Raw genomic sequence first — 23,960 nt, 5'->3', positions numbered from 1 at the left:
GCTATCCCCACATACCACACTATACATAAGAAAATGCTCTAGCTAACCAGATTGGGGTCCCTATATTGAAACTAAAGACAGTTTTAATGACTTTTTTTTCATTGCACCACTTCTCTACATTGCATATGTTTGAATTTTTTAAACATTACATTTTTGCAAAAACAATTTTTCTTAGGGCCACACCCAAGTCACATGGAAGTTCCCAGGCTAGAGGTCAAATCAGAGCTGCAGCTGCCAGCCTATGCCACAGCCGCAGCAATGCCAGATCAAGCTGCATCTGCAACCTACACCACAGCTCACGACAACACCAGATCCTTAACCCACTGAGCAGGGCTAGGGATCGAACCTGCTTCCTCACAGATACTACTCAGGTTCTTTACCACTGAGCCACAACAGGAACTCTGTAAAAACAATTTTTCTCTCTCTCTTTTTTTTTTTTTTTTTTTGTCTTTTTAAGGCCTCACATGAGGCCTATGGAAGTTTCCGGGCAAAGGGTCAAATCATAGCTATAGCTGCCAACAAACACCACAGCCACAGCAACACAGGATCCCAGCAGTGCCTGCAACCTAAATCACAGCTCATAGCAGCTCTGGATCATGAACCCACTGAGGAAGGCCAGGGATTAAATCCATGGATACTAGTCGGGTTCATTACTGCTGAGCCATAATGGGAATTTCTAAAAACGATTTTAAATTAAAAACACAAACCCAAACAAATAAAACCCAGAATCCTGAATCACTCTTGAAAACTGCAGGGTGTATTCCATCATGGGCCATCTCAGTTTGACTCTAGACTAATGTTCTTAAAACTGACTCTCAGTTTTGATTTCATTTGTTTCATGGGGATGGGGGGGGGGCAGTGCTTTCAAAGAGCCAAGTGGTATACAGCAGAAATTGGTGCAATACTGTAAATCAACTATAGTTAATTTTTTAATGTATTTTTAAAAATAGAGCCAACAGGATCTGTGGCTCAGAACACTGAAGCACAACCAGAAAATTTGGGATGGCTCTTGACTTCATATCTCTTAAGTTTCTGGAGACACAGGATCTTCTTGGCAGAGGCAGCTTGTTAGCTGACCGTGGTGGACATGTGTTGCTTTTGCTGCCTCCATCTATCTGCTTCCTGCGATAACAATTCCTAACTTTCCACTTGAGGATCCGCGCCAGCCCCATTCTCAATCCGTGAAGAAGCTGATGCCACCTCTGGATTGGGGAGTGGAGTTTAACACCAAGACGAAGTCAACCTGAGCATCCATCTCTCCCAGCCACTGACAGGTTCCTTCTTGGGCGCATCACAGAAATCAGGCCAGTGAGGGCTGAGGAGGTTCAGGCTTCTGTGTGGCTACAGGGAAGGGAACTCTTTCTCGCTGGCTTTGGTATTGGGTTAATGTGTTCTCATTGTTGCTTGAAGGCATCTTGCATAGCCTGACAAAGAACTGAACACAGCACAAGGCAGCCATATTAACCACTAGAGGTAAAAGAAGACAGGTTCTGATGACATCATGGGAGCCCCGAATAGCTGCCTTTGAAGATTTTCCCTGGCCTTTCAGCTGTGTGAGTCAATAAATTACATGAAGTGCTCTGACTGATCTGTAGCTTAATCTCTCCCTTTTGTAATTAAGCCACACTGAATAGTGAGATGGCTTGACAGCACAGCACTTTGTAAGGTTTGTGCTCCAAAGGAAGATGCATAAACTTAAAGCATAATTCTTACTTGTCGAAACACATGAATGACTTCTGAAAATGTGACTTCTTATCCATTAAATTCTGTGATTAATTCTATTAATATTGCATGCCTACTCTGTGACTGTGCTATGCCCAGTGCCAACTCCAGCAAAGTCAGGGCAGCTCAGCAATGGGAAATAAATGCGGTCTTTGAATGTTTCCATTTGCTCAACTGCTCTGTTTGAGATTTATAACAAAAAAAGAGTTGACTATTTCCGTCATATAACTGTTCCTGGCCCGACTCCCTCCTGAATAACTGGGGGGTCTCTGTGACATCCAGGCTGGGGCTGGAAGAACAGGAGTGGGCATTTGCTTAAGGTTTCCTCTGGCTCATGAGCCTAGAACAAGGAAGCTTCCAAAGATAGTTTCCAGAAAGAAAGCTGAGACCAAGCAACACAATCTCATCAAAGCAATAAATTGAGGGGAATGGGCACAGAGTGAGACAAAAACACGTAGGAGCCACTGGAGAAATCAGGAGCAACTGGTTCAAACAGAAGGTGGAAGACGGAGAATCTCAGAGAGGCAGGTTATCACACCTGGGAAAGGGGCTATGAAGGTGCCCAGCTAACTCAGACCAGCAGGAAAATATCGTAGAGTCATCATTCTTTTTACTACGTTAGTGGAAACAATTCACTTGTCTAAATGAAAATCAAAGGACATCAGGAAGAGAAAGAGACCCCATGGATTTCCTATCCTGTTTTTGTCGCTTTAGACTGTGAGCTGGAAATGATTAGCAATCAGCATCCACTTCAACTCCCCTCAAGGGTGCCTTCCACTTGTGCTGAGACTGGAAAGCTTGAAAAGCAGATCTCCCCACATTCCAGCAAGACTTCTGGAATCAGGATCCACCAAATAGAAGCGACTGCAGGAGAGCTGGAAGGTGGAAGGGAGGTGAGAACAATCACTCTGCTCTTCTTTTGCCTGCTGCTGACAAGCAGGATTAGGGGTGGGGAGATACTGGGTTTTACCGCAAAACAGTCCCAGCGTCCAGTCAGCAGATTTGTGAGGCTATTGTGGGGAGCTCTCGAATTCCACAGTTCCATGGCCACCGCCCGACTTCCCCAACTTCCTGAACAAGTAGCAGCTAAATTTTCAGGCCAGTTCAGCATTTTTAGGAGTCACCTCTGAAGGCCCAGCATTGCGCTCACAACTCCAAATTTATTGATAAGAACAAAATTCTCTCTATTTAAATCTCTTCTTAAAGGAGCAAAATGGTTTCTGCTCCCTGAAATGAAATAGTCCACTTCCTAAAGCATTACAGAATTGCAGTGATAAACGAGTCAAGCCAAAGACGAATCCTGTTCACAGGGAGGGGCCATTTGGGTACAAATGATAGTTCTCATAACAGAAAAAGCATTGGGAAGTATGCAGATGAGCAAAGCGGCAGAACAGACGCATCTCTGCAGCAGCCGATTGTGTCTTATTATCTTGTCCCCAGGTAGAAGGGTTTCCAAGAGACAAACCTCCATAACGCCAAGCTCTCCGTTCTGAAGTGTTAGCCAAGTTAATGAGGTTCCTGGTACTCACTTGTCATTTCCCCATTGGAGGCACTTAGACCCAATGTGGAACATTAATAAATTGAATAGGTCACCAAATACAGTGGTCTTGTCAAGATGGAGCTGTTTGTAAGAGGTTATGAATCAGATTAAAATCCTCATTTGTCACAGAGCCAGGGAGGTGATACTCTTCCCTTAGCCACAGATCCCGCCACACTTCTCAGAGAACATTATATAAACCCAAATTACAATGTTATCAGAAAGCATTACCAATTAGAGTATGCAGATGACTACCTGTTTCTCTCATTAAAAGCACAGCAAGAAATAATAAGGACGGAATGCCATCCTGGGGAAAGCAGAGTCTTGAAAGTCAATATAGCCATTGAATCTAGCATATAGCGGCCCTGGAAGGAAGGTGATTCAGCAAAAATTTGGTATTTGTGAAGATCTGACTCAAAACCTCTACCATTTTTCAGCACTGCAAGTAGGAGGCAGAAGGCTTTTTCCTTTTTTCCCCTGGAGTCAGGGTGGGAGCTGCAGCTCTGTCCTGTGCTTAGTACTGCCACGGGGTCACAGGTCCCCAAAAGACCTGGAAGTCCAGGTCCTATGGGGCTGCCAGGGGAACTTCTAAAGTGATTCTGACAAATTCCAAATGCAGGATCTGTTTAAGAGCTGCAGTGGTCTTGGAAAAGCTGAAAATGAGAGAGACTTCAGAGAAACAGGATTTGTATGATTATCTATTGCTTGTGAATATTTTTTTTTTTCTTTTTGCCATTTCTTGGGCTGCTCTCGCAGCATATGTATGTTCCCAGGCTAGGGGTCGAATTGGAGCTGTAGCCGCCGGCCTACGCCAGAGCCACAGCAACGCGGGATCTGAGCCACGTCTGCGACCTATACCACAGCTCACAGCAATGCCGGATCCTTAACCCACTGAGCAAGGCCAGAGATTGAACCTGCAACCTCATGGTTCCTAGTCGGATTCGTTAACCACTGAGCCACAATGGGAACTCCATTGCGAATAATTTGTTAAATGCATTTTATACTTGGAGGAGATTGTACAGATATCGTCCTCTGCATTTTCACTGGTTGCTTGTAAACATGTGAGTCATTACACATGCTAATAGTATAAATAATTTATCTTTTTTTCAATGTTAGTGTATCTACTTTTCATGCATGAGAATCCTAGGAAGAGAGGTGTTACAAAAGAGAAAACAACCCAAAATTCTCCACTTTAGTCACTTAAATCTAGTAAGGTAACCTGCACTCCTAGTGCTTAGCTCCTCCAAATGTCTATCCCCTTATTAACAGCTATGCTTTATTAAAATAACTGTTTCACATAGCATTTCTGCAGCAAAGGAGCATGACAATCAAGTCTAAATCCATATTCTGCAGTTCGGTATGTGTGCTTCCCCTAAATTATCATTATTAACCAAGTTATAAAGATTTAGGTAAGAAATTCAAAATGTAGGCCGACGTTAGGAAGAAAGAGCTACCAAACACAAACAAAGGCATTTGGCCATAAAATGCCATGTGAGGGAGTTCCTGTCATGGCTCAGCTGTAACCACCCCAACTAGGATCCATGAGGATGCAGGTCCGATCCCCGGCCCTGCTCAGCAGGTTAAGGATCCTGGGTTGCTGTGGCTGTGGCGTAGGCCGACAGCTGTAGTTCTGATTTGACTCCTAGACTGGGAACTTTCAGACGCCTCGGTGCAGCCCTAAAGGAAAAATAAAATAAAATAAAATGTGTGATTTTAAGCATTTTAGAATATATCATTCCATTGTTGTAAAATTAATTCCTGATGTGTGTATTTATAAAATGTATACACACATGGGACCAATATTTGAAGACATGGTCAAATTAGAATGTTTTAAACAATATAAAAACCTATTAATTGTTCTTCTATGAACCTTTACAAAGCAGAGAGCAGCTGAAGTCAACATTAATACTCAGAAATTTATTTCAAAATATAAGAGAAAAGAGCATGGAGGTGGCATTACTGTTTGTCGCCTGCATGTACATCAGACCCTGCAAGTGATTCTGCAGTTGCCTCACAGTGGGGCCCTCCAAGCCTGTTAGATTATCTGATTCTTGGGCTCTGCTACGCATCTAACTCCCGCATCCAGCAGAGCTCGGGGTCATTCTTAGGTCATAGTGGTTAAAGATGGCTGTCAATTCACTGCTTGGGTTTCCAGTCTCCCTTTATCTCTGCCATATTGACGATTCTTAGTGATAATTTAGGAATTTAACCACACCAACCATATGCATGTTGTGTGGTTAAATGGTGTGTTATGTAGCACCAAAGCAACTGTTTTAAAAGCTCGGTGTGCTGTATTTGAAAGAGTCTATTACTCTTTGAAAGCTAAGAACTGGAACAGATACATACTTTTATCTGAATAAACAGTTATGGTTCTATGCTGCCTTGCAAATTTAAAAAGGGGGACTGTAATAAAACAAGTTGAAACTAGCTGATCCTGCTTTTTTTCAGTGCAAAAGTAATTATTATTCAGTCAAAAAATATGCAGGGAAAAAAAATAATTGCATAAGAGGACATTATATTCCTGAGAGTATCCACCTGGTGTTTTTATTTTGATGAAGACCCTTTTGGATCCATACGCCCGAGCAACTTAATGGTTGCCACAATTCTCTATGGCTAAGGAGAAAGACAAGCCTTAATTGTAAATTTGCACATGCTTTATTGCCAATGCAATGGCATGAACACATTTAACAGGAGTGTCATTCCATTTAATTACTCGGATTTTGACATGGACCTACCACAGATAAAATTGATGGTATGAGTTACGAGAACCATAAAAAATCACTGCTTTCTCCTCAAGGGGTGAGTATTAAGGTGTTCTTCCATATTCTCTACAGCTATCTGTGTTAGGTGAGGAAAAACTAAAGCATGGTAATAGGAAACCCATCCTCAGATTGCTTCCTTCCAAACCGAGTTATGTTTGTGACATGACCATGATGAATGATCTTTTTTTTTTTTTTTTTCAGCTTGCCGGGGTAAGATCTGTGACATTTAAAGAAAAATAAACAAATAAATAAGTAGGTGAGTAGACAAAGACAGGGAAAAGTTTTCTTCCAAATCAATCCTGTGTTTAATTTCTATCATATTTGCTATTTCTCAGCTTTTTCTCAGCAGTATTTAATGGTATTCATTATGCTTTTGCCTAAAACAAATGGGAAAAAAAAAAAAAATCCCAGGAGCTGGACAATAAGCTCAAGATGTGTTCAAGATGTGTGCAGGTGGACAGAAAGTATGACAGGGCAATGCTAACAGTCACTGCCAGAAATTTAAAACTGGCAGCAAGAGGAAGTCAGCAGCTCTAGTCAAGTAAGTGGTGGTGTGGCGCCTGGCATCCTGGCACATGGAGCCAAGTGGAAAAGTGCCAGATATTGGCTGGAAGAGCATAAAGCGCTGCCTTTCTCTTCCACAAGCTGAGGGAAGGACTTTAGCAGCACAGCATCAATGTTTTATTTGGCCATATTAAACTGTCTGCTACTTGAGTTCATTTTCCACATTCTAGTTGATGACTCACTGAAAAAAAGAAGCTAATGTCTTCTTAAAACATCTCCATGAGCCTCCCTCCTCAGTCCATGGAGAATACCTAAATTCCTAAATAAATCTATCAATTGATTACCCAAACAGATGATGAATCAAAGCATCTCTTTTGGTCTTTTAAACTTGAAACTGTCATTGAAAATAAGCTCATATTTATTTGGCTATTGATCTAGCAGAATCTTCGATAAAAATATTCTGCCGTGTGGTTTCATCCCAAGCTTCCTTTGTCTTTCAATTAAGAAATGGTTTTATGCTGTACCAAGAGAGTGAGATATTCAGAGGATTAAATCAATAGACTATAAATTATACGTAAAAGAAAACATCAGGTCATTGCCCTGACACAACAGATTTATTATTAAAGTAGGCAACTCCATGGCAATTCACTACATTCGTTTTTATAAAGTAAGAGACAGGGAGAGATCAATGATAACTTTGGCTTACTGTTGCTTTTAATGGTTCATTTATAATAGCTACTTATCTCCTATTATTTTAGCTTGCTATAATAATGTCAAGCCAAGAAAAAAAGATAATCACCATTATGGGAATATATATTTAATTCAAGTCTGGCTGACTATTCCTTAATCTGATTCATGTATTTGTGTCTGATGCATGTATTTGTGGAGTAGCCAGAAATATTCTAAAACGCATAGTGATTCTTAGTTACACGTTCAGAACTCCATTATACAGTCTACCTTAGGTTTAGAGTACAAAAATCAGGCAGCGTGGGGTGTACGTGCATAGGCATGTTATTAGAGGAACAGCCACACTGCAAGGCCCACCTATAGCCCTCCAGCTCAAACCTGCCTGGTACTAGCAACATCAAGAATAACTGCTGAGGATTTTCCATCGTGGTGCAACAGAAATGAATCCGACTAGGAACCCTGAGGTTGCGGGTTGGATCCCTGGCCTTGCTCAGTGGGTTAAGGATCCGGAGTTGTCGTGAGCTGGGGTGTAGGTCGCAAACGCGGCTCGGATCTAGTGTTGCTATGGCTGTGGCGTAGGCCGGTGGCTCCAGCTCCAATTAAACCCCTAGCCTGGGAACCTCCATATGCCACGGGTGTGGCCCTAAAAGGATAAAAAGAAGAAAAAAAAAAAAATAGAATAACTGCTGAATCCTAAGTAGACCCTTCAGCTTCACTATGTTTCCTAGAAACTATTGTCTTTGAAAATACAAAGCATATTTCTGCTCCAGACATGCATATGGACCCACACTCCATTTGCAGATACTCTGCAGCCACCCTGCCATTTTTGAATAATTACTGCTCTAATTTCAGTGGAGGTTGACACAGGTTTCTAAAGGCCGTCTCAAATGACAGAGAAATAAATTCACCCATATCTTTTGCTAAGGATGCAGGAAGGGGGTCCTCACCAAACAGTCCCCCAGATATCTTCTCTCCTGGAAAACGAAAGTAAATAAATATTAAAGGGGAGGTGGTGCGATTAAACAGGGAGGGGAGGCTCACTGGCACCACCCCCACTTCTTAGGGACACAGGAGTGATAAATTTAAAAGCCTTAGAGGTCCTGTTGTGGCTTAGCGGGTTAAAAACCCAACTAGTATCCATGAGGATTTGGGTTCAACCCTTGGCCTCACTCAATGGGTTAAGGATCCACCGTTGCCACAAAGCTGAGGCATAGGTTGAGGATGCGGCTCAGCTGGCATTGCTGTGGCTGTGTCGCAAGCCTGCGGCTGTGTCTCCATTTGACCCCTAGCCTGGGAACCTCCATATGCCATGGGTATGGCCCTAAAAAGACAAAAAAGAAAAACCCTTGGGTCTCCTTGGCAACAAAAGGTGGCTCCACCACTGCTTGCCCTTGTTGGTGGCCTTATCACTGATCACTTCAGATTCTCCACACCCCCTACTAGTGTTGCACATGCAACTTCATTCTACTTAAAAAGCAGTTTACGTGGAGTTCCTTGGTGGTTAATGGTTGGGATTTTTCCAAACAAAATATGCAACTCACCAATAAGCACATGAAGAGATGCTCAATATCATAGTCACCAGGGAAATGCAAATTAAAACTACAGTGAGGGAGTTCCTATCGTGACTCAGTAAGTTACAAACTTGACTAGTATCCACGAGGATGCAGGTTTGATCCCTGGCATCACTCACAGCGTTGCTGTGAGCTGTGGTGTAGGTCGAAGATGCAGCTTGGATCCTGTGTTTCTATGGCTGTGGTGTAGGCTGGCAGCTGCAGCTCTAATTCGACCCCTAGCCTGGGAACTTCCATAGGTCACAGGCGTGACCCTAAAAATACACACACAAAAAAGGAAAAAATGAGCCAGTCATAAAAAGACAAATACTGTATGATCTCACTTATGTGTCATAAAAACAGCAGAACACATGGTGGTTGCCAGAAGCTGGAGAGAAGAGAGGAATGGGAGTTATTGTTTAATGGGTATAGAGTTTCAGTTTTACAAGATGAAGCATTCTAGAGATGGACAGTGGTGATGGTAGTACAACATTTTGAACATATTAAAACCACTTAACTGTATACTTAAAAGTAGTAAAGATAGTAAATTTTATGTGATGTGTATTTTACTATGATAAAAAAATGGGGGGGAAAGGGGGCAGTCCTCTACAACTCTCCGAAAAGGTTCAAATATAACCGTCAGTACCAAATGTCGGCAAGGATGTGGAATAACTGGAAATCACAGACATGGATTATGGAGAGTATAAATTGGTACCACCAGTTTAGAAAAGTGTTTGGCAGCATCTATTAAAACTAAACAAATGCCTAGCCTAGGATCCAGTAATTCTACTCTTAAGAATATATCCCAGAGAGGAGTTCCCGTGGTGGCGCAGTGGTTAACGAATCCGACTAGGAACCAGGAGGTTGCGGGTTCAATCCCTGGCCTTGCTCAGTGGGTTAACGATCCAGCGTTGCCGTGAGCTGTGGTGTAGGTCGCAGAGGCGGCTCGGATCCTGCGCTGCTGTGGCTCTGGCGTAGGCCGGTGGCTACAGCTCCGATTAGACCCCTAGCCTGGGAACCTCCATATGCCGCGGGAGCGGCCCAAGAAATGGCAAAAAGACAAAAAAAAAAAAAAAAAGAATATATCCCAGAGATATATGAGTGCATATTTTCACCAAAAGACATCAACACGAATGCTCATAACAGCTTTATTCAAAACAGCCGAATGTCAGCCACAACCCAAATGCCATCACAGGGGGGTGGGTAAATGAAATGTGGAATATTCAGACAATGGACTACCACACGGCGATTACTGAAAATAACAAACTACTGCAAGTTCCCCTGGGGTGCAGCAGGTCAAGGATCCAGCATTGCCACAGGTGTGGCACAGGCCACAACTGCGGTGCGAATTGATCCCTGGCCCAGGAACTTCCACATGCCATGGGCGTGGCAAAAAAAATTAAAATTAAATAAAATAACAAACTATTATTACTAGTTATAATACGAATGAATCTTATAGGAATTATATTAAGCAAAAAAGCCATCACAGTACCTACTGTACTGTATAGTTTTACTTATATGAAATATGAAATACAGAATATTAATAGTATAGTAAGACTAGAATAGTAGAAGCCAGACTAGTGAGAGGAGGGTATTATCTGGGAAAGCACATGAGAGAAGCTTTTGGGGTGTTAGAAAAGTACTGTGTGCGCCTTGGTCCAGACGGCCATTAGACTGGTACGTGATGAATTTCTGAAGTATTATAAAGCCAGACAGAAAAGTCTATATATGGTATGATTTCACTTATACGACATTTTGGAAAAGGCAAAAATTTTTGGCCTTTTAGAATAGGAGTAGAAAACAGATTTGTAGTTTCCAGGAATTTGGTGTGGAAGAAGGTGACTGATTTCAAAGAGACACAAGGGAACTTTGGGGGATGCTGGAAATGGCCTAAATCTTGACCATGATGGTGCTACGCTACAGAACACAGTTATCAAAACTTATCAAACGATACATTTTAAAAGGCTGGATCTTGGAGTTCCTGTTGTGGCTCAGTGGAAACAAATCTGACTAGTATCCATGAGGACGCAGGTTCAATCCCTGGCTTCGCTCAGCGGGTTAAGGATCCAGCGTTGCTGTGAGCTGCGGTGTAGGTCGAAGACGCTGCTTGGATTTCCCGTGGCTGTGGCTGTGGCTGTGGCTGTGGGCTGGCAACTGTAACTCTGATTTGACCCCTGGCCTGGGAACTTTCGCATGCCGAGGGTACGGCCCTGAAAAGCAAAAAAGACGAAAGATGAGTACTTTATATACTTTCTATACTAAGTGTATATTATATTTCAATTAAAAAGCTTTACATTAATTTTTTCAAGTAAAGGTTAAATGGGTTATAAGACATGTGTTCCAGTACAAACTCTGCTACTGGTTTACTGTCAGATACTCTAGCTGTTGCAGCTGAGCAGAAACACAGAAAGCATTATGTCTGGAAGGAGCCCTGAAGTTCACAGTCACTCACCCCAGAGAAAAGTGATCTGTGAAATGTCACACAGCTACACACAGCCAGAAACTAAAACCAAGGACATCTGACGCTCAAAGCAATACTCTAGTTCAGCTCCAGTTCAAGGGAAATTTTTAAAACGAAAGAAAGAAAAGTCAAACCGACCATTTGGCACTGCATAAGCTGCAAATTTTCAACCAAGAGTGCGGCCGGGCCTCTGTTGGCACATACTTGCTTTTCTCTTCCAAAGGTACTGAGAGAACTAACCAGAAGTGTGCAAAGTGTCCTGAGCTGTTGAAGCAGCGCTACCTGAAGAATCTGAGGCATCAGAGCTCCTTTGATAACAGCCACTTACCATAAAATGTAGATGACCGCAGTTCCCAGGGAGGGAGCTCCAACTCAAAATCAAATCTTGGCACATCATCTTCCCCTCCAGGGTCCTCTCGAACCTCGGTTAGTCTCGCCAAGTACACAGACTGTCCTACCACTGGGAGAGTTATTTTAGGGTATAATCTAGGTTATATGACCTTTAATTAACATCTTGAAAATGTAGTTCTTCTGCAACAAAGTCAACTGCTTAAAGCGCGCACCTGCACAAACACCCAGACGTCACAAATCCTGTAAGGCACTGTCCGCTTGCCATACCTCTTCCAACATTGTTCGAACAAAACCATGAAAGTCTGAGGAGTGGGCCATACTTCTCTCTACAGCTGAGATATTAAGAAAGTGCTACATCAGCAGCCCCTACTTCCCCTTTCAATGCTCTGTATCTACCTAGATGGCCCTGTGACCTCCCACCCTCTCCTTCGCCCACACCCACGAAGGCCCAAGCACCAACTTCACTCTAACCCCCACCCCCCTGACAAAACAGAAAAGGCTCAAGGATCAGTTATTTACGCTTTTTTTTTTTTTTTTTTTTTTTTTTTTTGTCTTTTTGCCATTTCTTGGGCCGCTCCCGCGGCACATGGAGGTTCCCAGGCTAGGGGTCTAATCGGAGCTGAAGCCACTGGCCTACACCAGGGCCACAGCAACTCGGGATCCGAGCCGCATCTGCAACCTACACCACAGCTCATGGCAACGCCGGATTGTTAACCCACTGAGCAAGGGCAGGGACCGAACCCGCAACCTCATGGTTCCTAGTCAGATTCACTAACCACTGCGCCACGACGGGAACTCCTATTTACACTTTTTTGACTGACTGGTTACACTTTAGTTTCAATAACCTTTAGTCAATATGTTAATTCAAGAAACATTTACATTTAAACCTTTTTACACCTCAATGTGGACTGAAAGGTCAATTCTCCATTAAAGAATTTTGAACTTCAATATAACTTCAGCAAGCAAGTAAGAAAAAATTGTGGAAACAAGGAAGAACTGGAGATCACACTTTGTGTCCCCAGCTGTGGGGAGCACAAACCACACGCGAAGAGCTGAGAGGCTGTAGAAAGAACCCAAAGAACTGCCCCTTCACCCACTGGCTCATTCGCCCATTCATGCATTCAGCAAACATTTATCAAGGGGCTACCATGTGCGAGGTTTTGTACAAGGCAGAGGGAATGATTGATAAGATTCGGTCTCTATCTTGGAGTAATTTACAAAGAAGAGTAACAGACAGGATGAAAGAATTTAAAGGCCAAAAGCGAGAGGTGCTCTAGCAAATAAAATGCTAAAGAAGGATCATGTCTTCTCCCTGGGGCAGGGCGCACAGAAGGCAGGTCCGTGAGTTCAGATGGAAGGAGCAAGACAGGCTGAAAGGCAGAGAAAGGGCAAAATGAGTTCCCTCATCTTTTGGCCAAATATGTCGGAGAGATGGGAGGGCAATGGTTACCTTTTTTGTGCAAAGAATATTTAAGGCAGGAGGGGCTAACACCAAGCCCAGTGTCTCCTGCAGCCACAAACAAAGATAACTTGGGCTGTGGCAGCAGCTGGGTCCCCTCCTTTCATCTGCAGTCACCTAACCCGGCCAACTGATGATAAGCCAAGATGCCCTGAGCCACTTGAAGGGAAAGACGGGTGCCAGCATGGTCATACAGCACCATACTCAATCCACCTTTTTAAAAAAATTTTTTTTTTTTTTTTGCTTTTTTAGGACCTCACCTGAGGCATATAGAAGTTCCCAGGCTAGGGGTTGAATTGGAGCTGCAACCGCTGGCCTGCGTCACACACTGACACAACAATGTGGGATCCAAGCCACATCTGCGACCCACACCACAGCCCACGGCAACACCAGGTCCTTAACCTGCTGAGCAAGGCCAGGGATCAAACCCTCATCCTCATGGATGCTAGTCAGGCTTCTTACCACTGAGCCACACCGGGAACTTCCAAGTCACTATATTTTTAGATTTCTTGGATAGGGCGGCTTAGCTGGGCCCTAGTTAATATAAATATTCATTCCATGTCCATTGTGTATTTATTATGTGACAAGAACTGTATGCTGAGGAAACATAACGTAGGGAATGGACAGAAATGCCCTCTGGGCATAGGCTGCTTATGGTCTAGAAGAAGAGACAGAATATATATATAAAACTACATCTGCAAACTCTGGTAGTGTGTAAAGGAAGCAAGCAGGGTACTCGGGTAAGGCCTCTCTGAAGAAGCATCATTTAGCTAAGGCTCAAGATCTTTGGAGAAAATTGGGGGGGGCCTGATTCCAGCCTCTTTGATGGAACTGGAGACGGCAGGTGAACGATGTGAGCAGCATGGCAGCCGGAGGAAAGGTGCATCCTAAAGAGACATATACACACATACGTGTATAATCGCATAGACACACCGAACCATGGGTGATTATCCTGCCTTTAGAGTTGTTCCTAATGCCAGTTTCTCCTTTCAAACCAGAAGGTTTTTCGCACTTCCTTAGTCGCTCACGTACACCAGCACTGGCTCGCCTTGAGAGCAGAGGAACTCTGATTTGGAAGCATCCCTCGATTCTACCTACTGAATTTTCCTAAAAGTAAATCCCCTTTTTTCAGCAGCACACAATTTCCCCAGGGTTATCACTATCTATCTTACTCTCCCCCTCCCCCCCCCCCTTTTTTTTCTTTTTAGGGCTGTATTTGCGGCATACAGAGGTTCCCAGGCTAGGGGTCTAATCAGAACTACAGCTGCCAGCCTACCCGACAGCCACAGCAATGCCAGACCCAAGCTGCATCTGCGACCTACACCACAGCTCACGGCAACGCCGTATCCTTAATCCAATGAGCAAGGCCAGGCATCGAACCTGCAACCTCATGGTTCCTAGTTGGATTTGTTTCCACTGCACCAGGACGGGAACTTGCTACGTTCCCTTTTCATCTTTTCTGATTCACAAAACATTTGAAAAGCCTGAAGTTTCTACTTTTCTAACTCCCTTTTCTTTCTATCCCCTTGGCTTTCAGAGTCAAATAGGGGCATGGATTTTATGTTAACACTGAACCAACATCTCATCTTCTCCAACAAAGGTCATCACAAAACCTTAGCATTTGACCCAAATCACATGTTGACCACAGTCTCAACCAGAATTAAAGGCTTAATTAAAAAAAAAAAAAAAGAAGAAGAAGAATTAAAGGCTTACTCTCAAGGTACACATTTCGGGGAGAAAGGCAAATCACCTGTAATTATAAGACTTTTATAATAAAATCCTTAAAGTCTGTGTTTAAATTCTATTCAAAATATTAATTAAAAATGTAATATAGCATAAATTAGGTAATAGGTTATATGCTTCATTATGATTTGTAAACTCCTTGAAAAGGGATGGTATCTTCTCTTGGAAAAATTCTGCATCAGCGCTGAAAAAATGTTTTAATTCCTGAAGGAGCAAAGTCATGAGATAGGATTCAAATAGAAGGCAGCAAGAAAGAAACCAGATGACGGGAGAGCAGAAGTTCCAAGTGGGGGAAGGGATGGACTGAGAGGTCAGGAAGAGGTGAAGCCAGAAGGAATTCGTAGAGCCAGGAGAGCCGGACAAGAAGTACTTCTCAAGTACCCGCAGCTGACAGGTACTGAACCATTCACCTCGCACAATGACAGATGCTCAGCTAGGGACCGCAAGGGATGCCTTCCACGTCACTGTCAAATGAGGACCAAAAAATCTAGAGAGGAGATGAGAAAGAGGAAAAGTAAGAAGAAGAAAAGTTGGATTTCGAGAGTGTATACAATATTATTAAGAATGAGGGCTCAAGGGCCAGACCGCTGTATTTAAAAGGGAGCATTGCCATTTTCTAGCTGGGTGACCTCTCCCCTCAGGTTCTTCTTCTTTGAAATGGGGATTTTAATAGTTCCTACACCTCCTGGAGCTGTGCAGAGGAGTTTAGTGAGCCAGTCCACGTGCAGTGCCTCGTGCAGGGCCTACCACAATGCATGCCGTCAAGAAGCGTCAGCTGCTCTTACACATAACAGGCTCAGCCTCAGCAGAATAACTTCTCAAGATGGTAAGAGAGGAAAGCCGTACAATCTAACAGGAAATAAGTTTCCTTCTACAATTCTGCTGGATAAATGCATGGTTTCTTGGTGGACAAAGAAAAGGGCCATCTTGGGCTCTGTTAATGTACTTATTTAGGTTTAACCAGGTGAAAAGGTGTGTATTAAAGGACCTGGGGAAGCTGGGGAAGGAGTGAAGATGAAATGTGAAGAAGCTGCCATCTGGCCCATCTTACAGAGATACTTTCTAAACCATAGTCCAACTGCCCTCCCACAATTCCAGACCACAGTCCATAAGTCCTAAAACATTTCAAGGCAAATTTATTTGATGGATCGCATGGTACGTTGTCAGGATTCTTAGTTGTAAGCAGCAGAAACTGACTACTGGTTATTTAATTGGAAGAAGAACATACAGGTAGCTCAAAAAATTGCTGAGAAGACTAGAAATCAAGCTTGAACAATAGAAAGTTTGACAGCCAGAGTGAGGGCTAAATGTCACCACACAGCCAGTCTGGGGAGGAGAGCACTACCCTTACCCCAAGCCCCGATGCTGCCAAACCACTAGCCCTAAGTGCTGCTGCATGCTATCTCCAGCACCTTCACCATAGCTGTCCTGGAAACGATGGGCTTACCAAGAAAGCAAGGATATGGCCTTTTCTGGCTCACAGAGAGAAAATTCTCGAAACATAAAAAGTTCAGATATGGGAGTTCCCGTCGTGGCTCAGTGGTTAACGAATCCGACTAGGAACCGTGAGGCTGCGGATTCGATCCCTGGCCTCCATCAGTGGGTTAAGGATCCAGCGTTGCTGTGGCTGTGGTGTAAGCTACACTGTGCAGCTACAGCTCCGATTCGACCCATAGCCTGGGAACCTCCACATGCTGCGAGTGTGGCCTAAAAGCAGAAAAAAAAAGTTCAGATATGGGCCAATTCCACTCAAAAAAAAAGGGAGTTCCCTTTGTGGCACAGCAGAAACAAATCCAACTAGAATCCACTCAGTGGGTCTGGAAAGCGGCATTGCCGTGAGCTGTGGTGTAGGTCACAGATTTGGCTTGGATCCCGTGTTAATACGGCTGTGGCTGTGGCTGTGGCTGTGGCTGTGGCGGACAGTTGTAGCTCTGATTTGATCCCTAGCCTGGGAACCTCCATACGCCACGAGTGCAGCCCTAAGAAAAAAGAAAAGAAAAGAGGAGGGGAGGAGGAAAGAAAAGAAAGAAAGATACCTTACGTAATGAGTAATGGTACTTCCACTGTTTTAACTAATCATCAAATAAAAATTATACCACAGGAACACAGATAGTACTTGTGATAAAAGCGGGAAAAGAAGTAGAATTCAAAATTGTGGCAAACATAATTGCCTTTAAGCAAAAGTATGCATAGGGCCAAAGACTGGACTATAGGGAAAAAACCCATATTTTGGGAAATGTGTGGTAACTGGATGTTTTTCCTTTATGAATAATTTATCTGTATGACATTATAGACCCATGCTATGTCTTTACTAGGCTATGAGTCCAATAAACAAGTCATTACTATTCTGAGAGGTTCAATTCTGTCCACAGTAAAACCCCAAAAGGAGAAGTTAATTTTTCTCTATGCATATGCCTAATTATATATTTTTAATATTTTTTACAGAACTTAGATAACTCATAGTGTACATACAGGTATTATAACAACCTAACAACAGGCTTCCAAAATTTAAGCACTTAAAATCAGAAAATAATCGAAGGTTAAATCCCTAATTACATTATTAATCTTACGTTCTTAAGATATGAGGCTTCCACATATGAGAATTAAATGCATGGGCTATAAATTTCAACTTATCACTTACTCTGTAAAGAGGAGGAACTTAGAGAAGTTCTCTAAGCTTCAGTTTTTCTGTCTCTGAATGGGGACAGTAAAACCCACATCATAAGGCTGTTATGAAGAGTAACTGAGAAAACACACATAAAACTCTTAGCTCAGCATCTGCTACCAAGAAAGCCTGAAACAAATGTTAACATAAAAAGAGTAAGTTGTCACAACTTGCTAAAGCCTGGATCTCTCTCCTAGTAGGAGTGCTTCGTATACAGGTAATGAATTGCAAGTTAAGTTCTCCTGGTCCATGGGCACCACAAAGCCCTCAACTTCTATAGCGCCTGAATCAAGGAACAGCCAGGGAGTTAACATGCCCTCTGAGGGGTTTGGGCACTTAAGGAAGCCTGGCTTTCCTTCTTGATTTTTTTCTCTGTCTCATCTGTTGAACCATAAGAAAGATTTCTGAAATAGAAGAAATAAAATGGACCACCCGGTTCCTCTTCACCCGTGGATAAGAGAGATGAGCAGTCACCTTTTCTGTAGGATCCACAGAGATAAGTGCGAAGGAAGAAACCCTCTGGCCATAGATCTAGTTATTCAAACCTGCTTATTCTTAATAACTCTTAGATCTTCAGGATTTAATTATTGCTCGAATTAATTACTGTAATTACCATGTTTAATATAGTAATTAATCATTAATGTTATGAACACATCTAGCTTGAGACTCACTTTTGCCTGCCAGTTTTAATATCGACTTGAGTACATATTAAAGATATAAGCAAATATTTTTTTCTTACCACTAATGGTGCTAGCACCTTTCTGCGCCTCCTTTTCTTCACCTGTAAAATGGAAAAACCAAATTAGACAACTTCTACTGCCTCTTCTTAAATTCTGTGATTCAAAATTAATAAGATCAGTAATGTTGTAATGTTTGTAATTATGCCGAGTCCTTGTTCACCTATCAAAGTTAGAAAACTAAGAAGACGTAACAGTATGTGCTTCTACATATAACTTAACCTGACTTTGTGCAAATTGAGTTCTGAGGCGTTCCCATCGTGGTGCAGCGGAAACGAATCTGACTAGGAACCATGAGGTTGCAGGTTCGATCCCTGGTCTCGCTCAGTGGGTTAAGGAACCCGCATTGCCATGAACTGTGGTGTAGGTCACAGAGGCAGCTCAGATCTGGCGTTGCTGGGGCTGTGGTGTAGGCCGGCAGCTGTAGCACTGATTAAACCCCTAGCCTGGGACCTTCCATGTGCCACAAGTGCGGCCCAAAACGAAAAAAAAAAAAAAAAAAAAATTGAGTTCTGAGGATAACTGGCTTCTAAAGACTGGTTTCCTTTAGGCCTCAATACATTCCTTTCAGTTCTTGTTGAATCTGGTTTCTCTTGTTATGCTGAGTCACGAAGTGTTAAGTGGTAAACTTTGAGGAGTAGCCCCTTTGGGTGAGAATGAATTATGCTTTTCCTTTTTTCTTTAAATGTAAGTTGTGACTGGATTTGTGGTATAAAAAATAGCCAAATGAAAACGAGGGGGTGGAACCTCATGCATTCAAATGTTTGCAACCATATGGATGCTAGCTTTCAAGGAGACAGCACATCTGTATTTTACACTGAATATTTCTAATTTTGTCCATATGTTAGCCATGGCACAGACAAAATTTGAGACTATAAAGGGTATCTTTTTTCTCCCCTTCACCAGTTAGTGTCAGATATGAAAAAGAGACGTTTATTAAGTTAATCCTCTCATTGACTTTATTGCTAAATTTGACCTCTCTCTTTAGCTTTATTTTCATTCTTATATTTGCCATTGGCTAATTTTCCCAAGGATGGAAAGCTACAGTTTACATATATATCTGATATTCAACAGTCAGTTTCTCCAGCTCTTAATTCCTTACCAGTGAGCAATTTTCCACTATAGTCGCTGTTGAAACACTCACAGTCTGGTAACTCTTTGTAGAGGATTTATGTGGCTGACCCTGTGGAGCAGCATCACAACAAGTGGATAACAATTTGGGTTCTGGATTCAGTGGACAAGTTACTACTTAACATCTCAGCCCTCTCCAGTTCCTTATCTGAAAAATGAAAATTAAAAAAAAAAAAAAAAAGAAAATGGGAGTTTCCGTTGTGGCTCCGTGGTTAACGAATCCGACGAGGAATGATGAGGTTGTGGGTTCAACCCCTGGCCTCCCTCAGTGGGTTAAGGATCCAGCGTTGTTGTGAGCTGTGGTGTAGGTTGCAGACGCAGCTCGGATCCTGTGTTGCTGTGGCTCTGGCATAAGCCAGCAGCTACAGCTCCGATTAGACCCCTAGCGTGGGAACCTCCATATGCCTCAGGAGTGGCCCTAGAAAAGACCAAAAAAAAGAAAGAAAGAAAGAAAATGAAAATAACAACAATCCTTCCTTCTTGGGGCTGATTAAATGAGTTAATGTATGTATTTGACATAGGGCTTGGCTTAGAGTAATCCTGAATGAATACCAGATTTTCAGGATACTGGAAAACCGCATAAATTTTAGAGGATAACTTAAAAGTCAACAAGGGGAGTTCCCATTGTGGCTCAGCCGTAATGAACCGAACTAGTATCCATGAGGATGCAGGTTCGATTCCTGGCTCCACTCAGTGGGTTAAGGATCCAGCATTGCCACAAGCTGTGCCATAGGTTGCAGATGCAGCCAGGATCCAGTGTTGCTGTGGCTGTGGTGTAGGCCCACAGTTGCAGCTCCGATTCAACCCCTAGCCTGGGAACTTCCATATGCCTCGGGTGTGGCCCTAAAAAAAAGAAAAAAAAAGTCAACAAGAACATTAGCCTTATGTTATACTTTAAGAATCTCAACGTATAGAAAGGTTAAGTATCCCGCCCACGCTTATCCTGTGAATTCGAAAAGACTAAAGAGGCGCCCTGAATTCCAGTCCGGAGCACTTTCCACAGGGACTGCCCCCAAAGTGCTGGCGGTCCAGAGTCCTGCCCTCAAGAAGCTTAGGGTCTCTCAAGAGGGAGCCAAGACTAACACACACGGATAGTCTAGAACAAAGCTTCCTGTGCAAACGGTGGAATTCTGAGAGGCTCAGCTGAAAGAGTGCGAAGTAGTACAGGAAACATTCTAGAAACAAGTGAGACTTGAGGCAAAGCAGGGTTAGACTCCATAACTGAACGAGAGGTTATCTGAGACGCAAGGATGCTTTGCTGAGCACAGGAGTACTTGTCCTTCTAGGAACATTCTCTCATGTTGAGAAACTTGGAGTCATCACACCTGCAACCCCCACCTCCACCCTCAAACGCCAAAGGTGAACTAGAAAGGAAATGAATGTATTACTCAGTGGAACACAGTTTGAAAATATCTGGGAGGAGGGGGCAGGCAAGCAGGAAAGTCGCGCCTCGCCCCCTTTCGAATTAAAAAGGTGGCCTAGGGGGCTAGGCTTCCCACCTGCATTCTCTCCTGGGGGGAAAGGTCCTGTCCAGCACGCCGGGTTGGGGCCGGGGGGCGGGGGGGGGTTCCCGGGCGGGCCGGCCGGCCGAGGCCCTGACTAGGAGGAGTCTGACGCCACCTTAGGCCGCAGCTCTCAGCTCCTGCGACTCTGTGCCCGGAGCACCGGGACGCAGGGGTGCCGGCGACCAAAGAAGGAGGAGACGGGAAGCGCAGCGGGCCCCTGAGACGAGGCGGAGCTCTCGGCCGCCCGGGGGCCGCGCCCCGACTCGGGGGGCGTTCACGGTCAACCGCGCGGGCGCTGGGGCCGGGCTCGGCGCGCCGGCCCCGGGAAGGCCCGGATGCTGCCGCCTCCGGCGCCGCGGGGGTCCCGCGGGGACGCGAAAGGAAGCCGCGACGTCTGCTCCGGAGTTCGGGGCGAGCAGGCGGGGAAGCCGTGGGGGACGGGCGTCGTAGCCGTGACCGTGACGTCGGGGTGCCCCTCCACCTCCACCGGCCCCCGGGGACCCGGCGGCACCCCCCCCCGCGCCGGCCCCCTACGGCCGTGGCACCGGCCGGGTCTCCGCGCGCGACGCAGCGCCGCCCCCACGAGCTGAGCGCCCGCCGCGCTCTCCCCGCGGCTGCCCGGGTCAAGGTCCCCATTTGCTCTTCGGAATGGAAAATCCCCGTGCTTGGGTTCCCAGAACCGCCTCGCTGACGGGTGGACTGGAGGGGGGGGGGGTCCTGTACCATTTTAAATCATTGCTTTCTGCCTTCTCGTAATAGGGCTGTGGCGATTTTTCTTTTAAAAAGCAGCCGGTCGTAATTTGTGAAATGCTCAGCGCGGCTGAAAAGTATCTCGATTTAAAAAAAAAAAAAAAAAAAAGCATCCAATAGTTTCCCCTTTATCTTCTGTTGCAAACACCTGCGTGGTGTTTTGTGTTTTGTTTTGTTTTGTTTTTTAAACTAACCAAATAACGACCCAAACCTAAAAGGAAGACGTAAAACAATCTGATTTCTATAGATTTGCTTTATGGCGAGACGTTTTACCAATACATTTTTAACAAGAAAAATGTAATGGGATGTTTAAAAAAGAGAGATTGTATTTTAGATATGGTGATCTTTTCATTATTTACAATAAGCCCACATGCAGTCTTTCCACAATATTTTGTGGGATGTAATTGGGATTTGGGGTGGGGTGGGGGAGGAGTTCATAGGCTAACGTCTACCGGGCAGAGTTGCTTGATTGATCCTTGGTTTTCAGTTCTGCAACCTGAAGGTCAGCTATATTTGATGGCTGATGTTATTAAAAATAAGGCTCTAAAACGCTAGGGATTCCAGTTAAGCTTTTCAAACACTGACAGCCGCAGATGTCCGTTTGGGCAGCGGGTTCTGCTGAGATCAGTAGGGCTCCACCGAGAAAGGAAAACGTGGCAGGTTGTGTTGCAAGGAAACTTTATGTTCATTGTTTGGGCTTTGGGGGGGTGTGTGTGTGCACGTGCTTTAGGTGCGCCCTAGTGAGTCGTGAAGAAAATTAAGAAATTTGGTCCAGAACAATTCAGGAGGATGTGCTGTGCCACAAACCAAATAGAAACAAACACGAAAAAGATTCAGTGTTAAGACACCCCCATGGAGTATTCCTTGCATCTCTAAGCCCTTCCTGGCCAATACCTTCTGACAATTTAAGAGAGGTTGAACTTCAGTGCAGGCAATTCCTCTTTCATTTATTCTTCCGTAGTCTAGGTTTAAAAACAACAGCAGCAACAAAAATGTATGTGTGTTGAACATTGCCTGCCCACCCTATTTTCATTTTTATGTTTTAAGAACATATGTTTTTACCAGCAAGTAGCCCAACATTTTGTTGTTCCAGCAAGATGGTAGGAACTGTCCATCTGCCCTACAGGGAGATTGTTTCACAGATTCAGTAATGCCGATGACTTCAAAATCAAAGACTTAACTGAGTGGGTGGCTAGTAAACCAGAAGTGGAAAAATTTAAACAACATCCAACCAAAACAAATCATGTAGAATAAATGGGAAGGAACAGAATCAAATCTGGAATTTAGAATTAAGTGCACTGGCCTCAGGTTCTAAACCACTCTTTTTTTTTTTTTTTTTTTTAGGGATTAGGAGTGTTGAGATTATGTGCTCTAAGTCAGATCAACCCATCTCTAGGTGCCTTGTCTTTCTGACTCATAAAAATGACAGTTGGGTAGATGGATTCCTTTCAGTTCTGGTCACCTAGGCACAAGAAGTCCTAAGGCAGAACTTTTGTGTGCTCTCAGAAATGCAGGCAAAAAGTAGATTCTCTACAGCAGAGGGTCACTCTATGTAGCTATCTAGTGAATATCTTATCTGATAGGAACATGCTAATTCATGTTCTCCTGTGTATCGAAAAGGAAAAAGCCATAGCATTGCTAGGAGTGAGAGAGGTACATTACCATCCATCCAATATAAACAAAGATGCTGTTCATGCCCTAATTTCAAAAAAATTTTAAACAGAAGTGTTGCCTGTCATTCAAAACAGTAAATTAAAACTCAGGCTCCTAAAGCTTCTACTGCAAGGATGATTGTTCTTCAGGAAGAAACACAAACAGCAGTGACCGTTTTTTTTTTTTTTTTTCTTTTTTCCACAGACGTGCTCAGCCATCAGAAAAGCTTAATAAATCCTTATTTAGTATGCATTTATGCAGTGATTACATGAACTTTGACCCTTGAAGAGCTGTAGCAATTAGCTTCAGTGTCCAGCATCTTCTCCCACCATTCCCCACTGGCTTCCTTGGTTCCTTTTTCATCTCAGCAGTTTGTGTGCTAGGAGGGCGTAAAATTTTAAAGTTGACTTTCCACGTGAGGAATTTTCTTCTGCACAAGTTCCTGCCCCCTCTGCTCCTCCCCACTCCCATCTAAACAGCCATCGCAGATGAATATTGGGCCTGTGATTTCGATATTACTCAAACGCAAATGGATTTCAATTCAATCTTGCCCTGTACTTTCACAAAGAAGATAAACTCTAATGGCCCAAAGAGCTTCATTTCATAGCTCGTGGCACCTGAAATAAATCGGATCTCTTCTGTCAGGCTAATTTAACATTTTTAAAATATTCAACGTAATTTATTTTAAGTCAAATGAAACCTAGTGGGTTGGCAGAAAGCTAGAGGCGGCAGCAGAAGGGCAG

At 43.7% G+C, this 23,960-nt stretch overlaps 1 protein-coding gene across 5 annotated transcripts; it reads right to left on the bottom strand.

Moving 5' to 3' along the window:
* On the bottom strand, nt 656-23,960 carry LOC106506836 (translation initiation factor IF-2-like). Of its 5 annotated transcripts, none has more exons than XR_002340313.1 (4): nt 20,809-23,960; nt 18,181-18,222; nt 11,552-11,683; nt 1,314-1,435 (listed from the first exon to the last, which is right to left on the bottom strand). XR_002340313.1 is itself a non-coding variant. In XM_021078834.1 (3 exons), the coding sequence occupies exons 1-3, from the start codon at nt 21,538-21,540 to the stop codon at nt 1,301-1,303; spliced, it is 909 nt and encodes a 302-aa protein (XP_020934493.1). In that variant the 5' UTR covers nt 21,541-23,883; the 3' UTR covers nt 656-1,300. The 5 variants fall into 5 exon arrangements, 3 of the variants coding, with proteins under 3 accessions (XP_020934493.1, XP_020934494.1, XP_020934495.1); XR_002340312.1 differs by lacking the exon at nt 1,314-1,435 and adding an exon at nt 10,932-10,972 and having other exon boundaries at nt 20,809-23,959; XM_021078834.1 differs by lacking the exon at nt 11,552-11,683 and having other exon boundaries at nt 656-1,435; nt 20,809-23,883.

The sequence above is a fragment of the Sus scrofa genome, chromosome 18 (genome assembly GCF_000003025.6).
Source record: "Sus scrofa isolate TJ Tabasco breed Duroc chromosome 18, Sscrofa11.1, whole genome shotgun sequence".
Taxonomy (NCBI): domain Eukaryota; kingdom Metazoa; phylum Chordata; class Mammalia; order Artiodactyla; family Suidae; genus Sus; species Sus scrofa.
Note: the sequence above shows the minus strand (reverse complement) of the source record. Positions and strands in the feature narration are given on the sequence as shown.

Excerpts from the sequence above, each read along its gene's own strand:
- LOC106506836 (XM_021078834.1), bottom strand. The coding sequence starts at position 21,540 with ATGGTACAGGACCCCCCCCCCCTCCAGTCCACCCGTCAGCGAGGCGGT. Across the intron at positions 18,223-20,808 it reads CCCCCCAGGAGAGAATGCAG|GTGAAGAAAAGGAGGCGCAG; the intron begins GTGGGAAGCCTA and ends TCCATTTTACAG. Across the intron at positions 1,436-18,180 it reads AGGTGCTAGCACCATTAGTG|TTCTTTGTCAGGCTATGCAA; the intron begins GTAAGAAAAAAA and ends TGCTGTGTTCAG.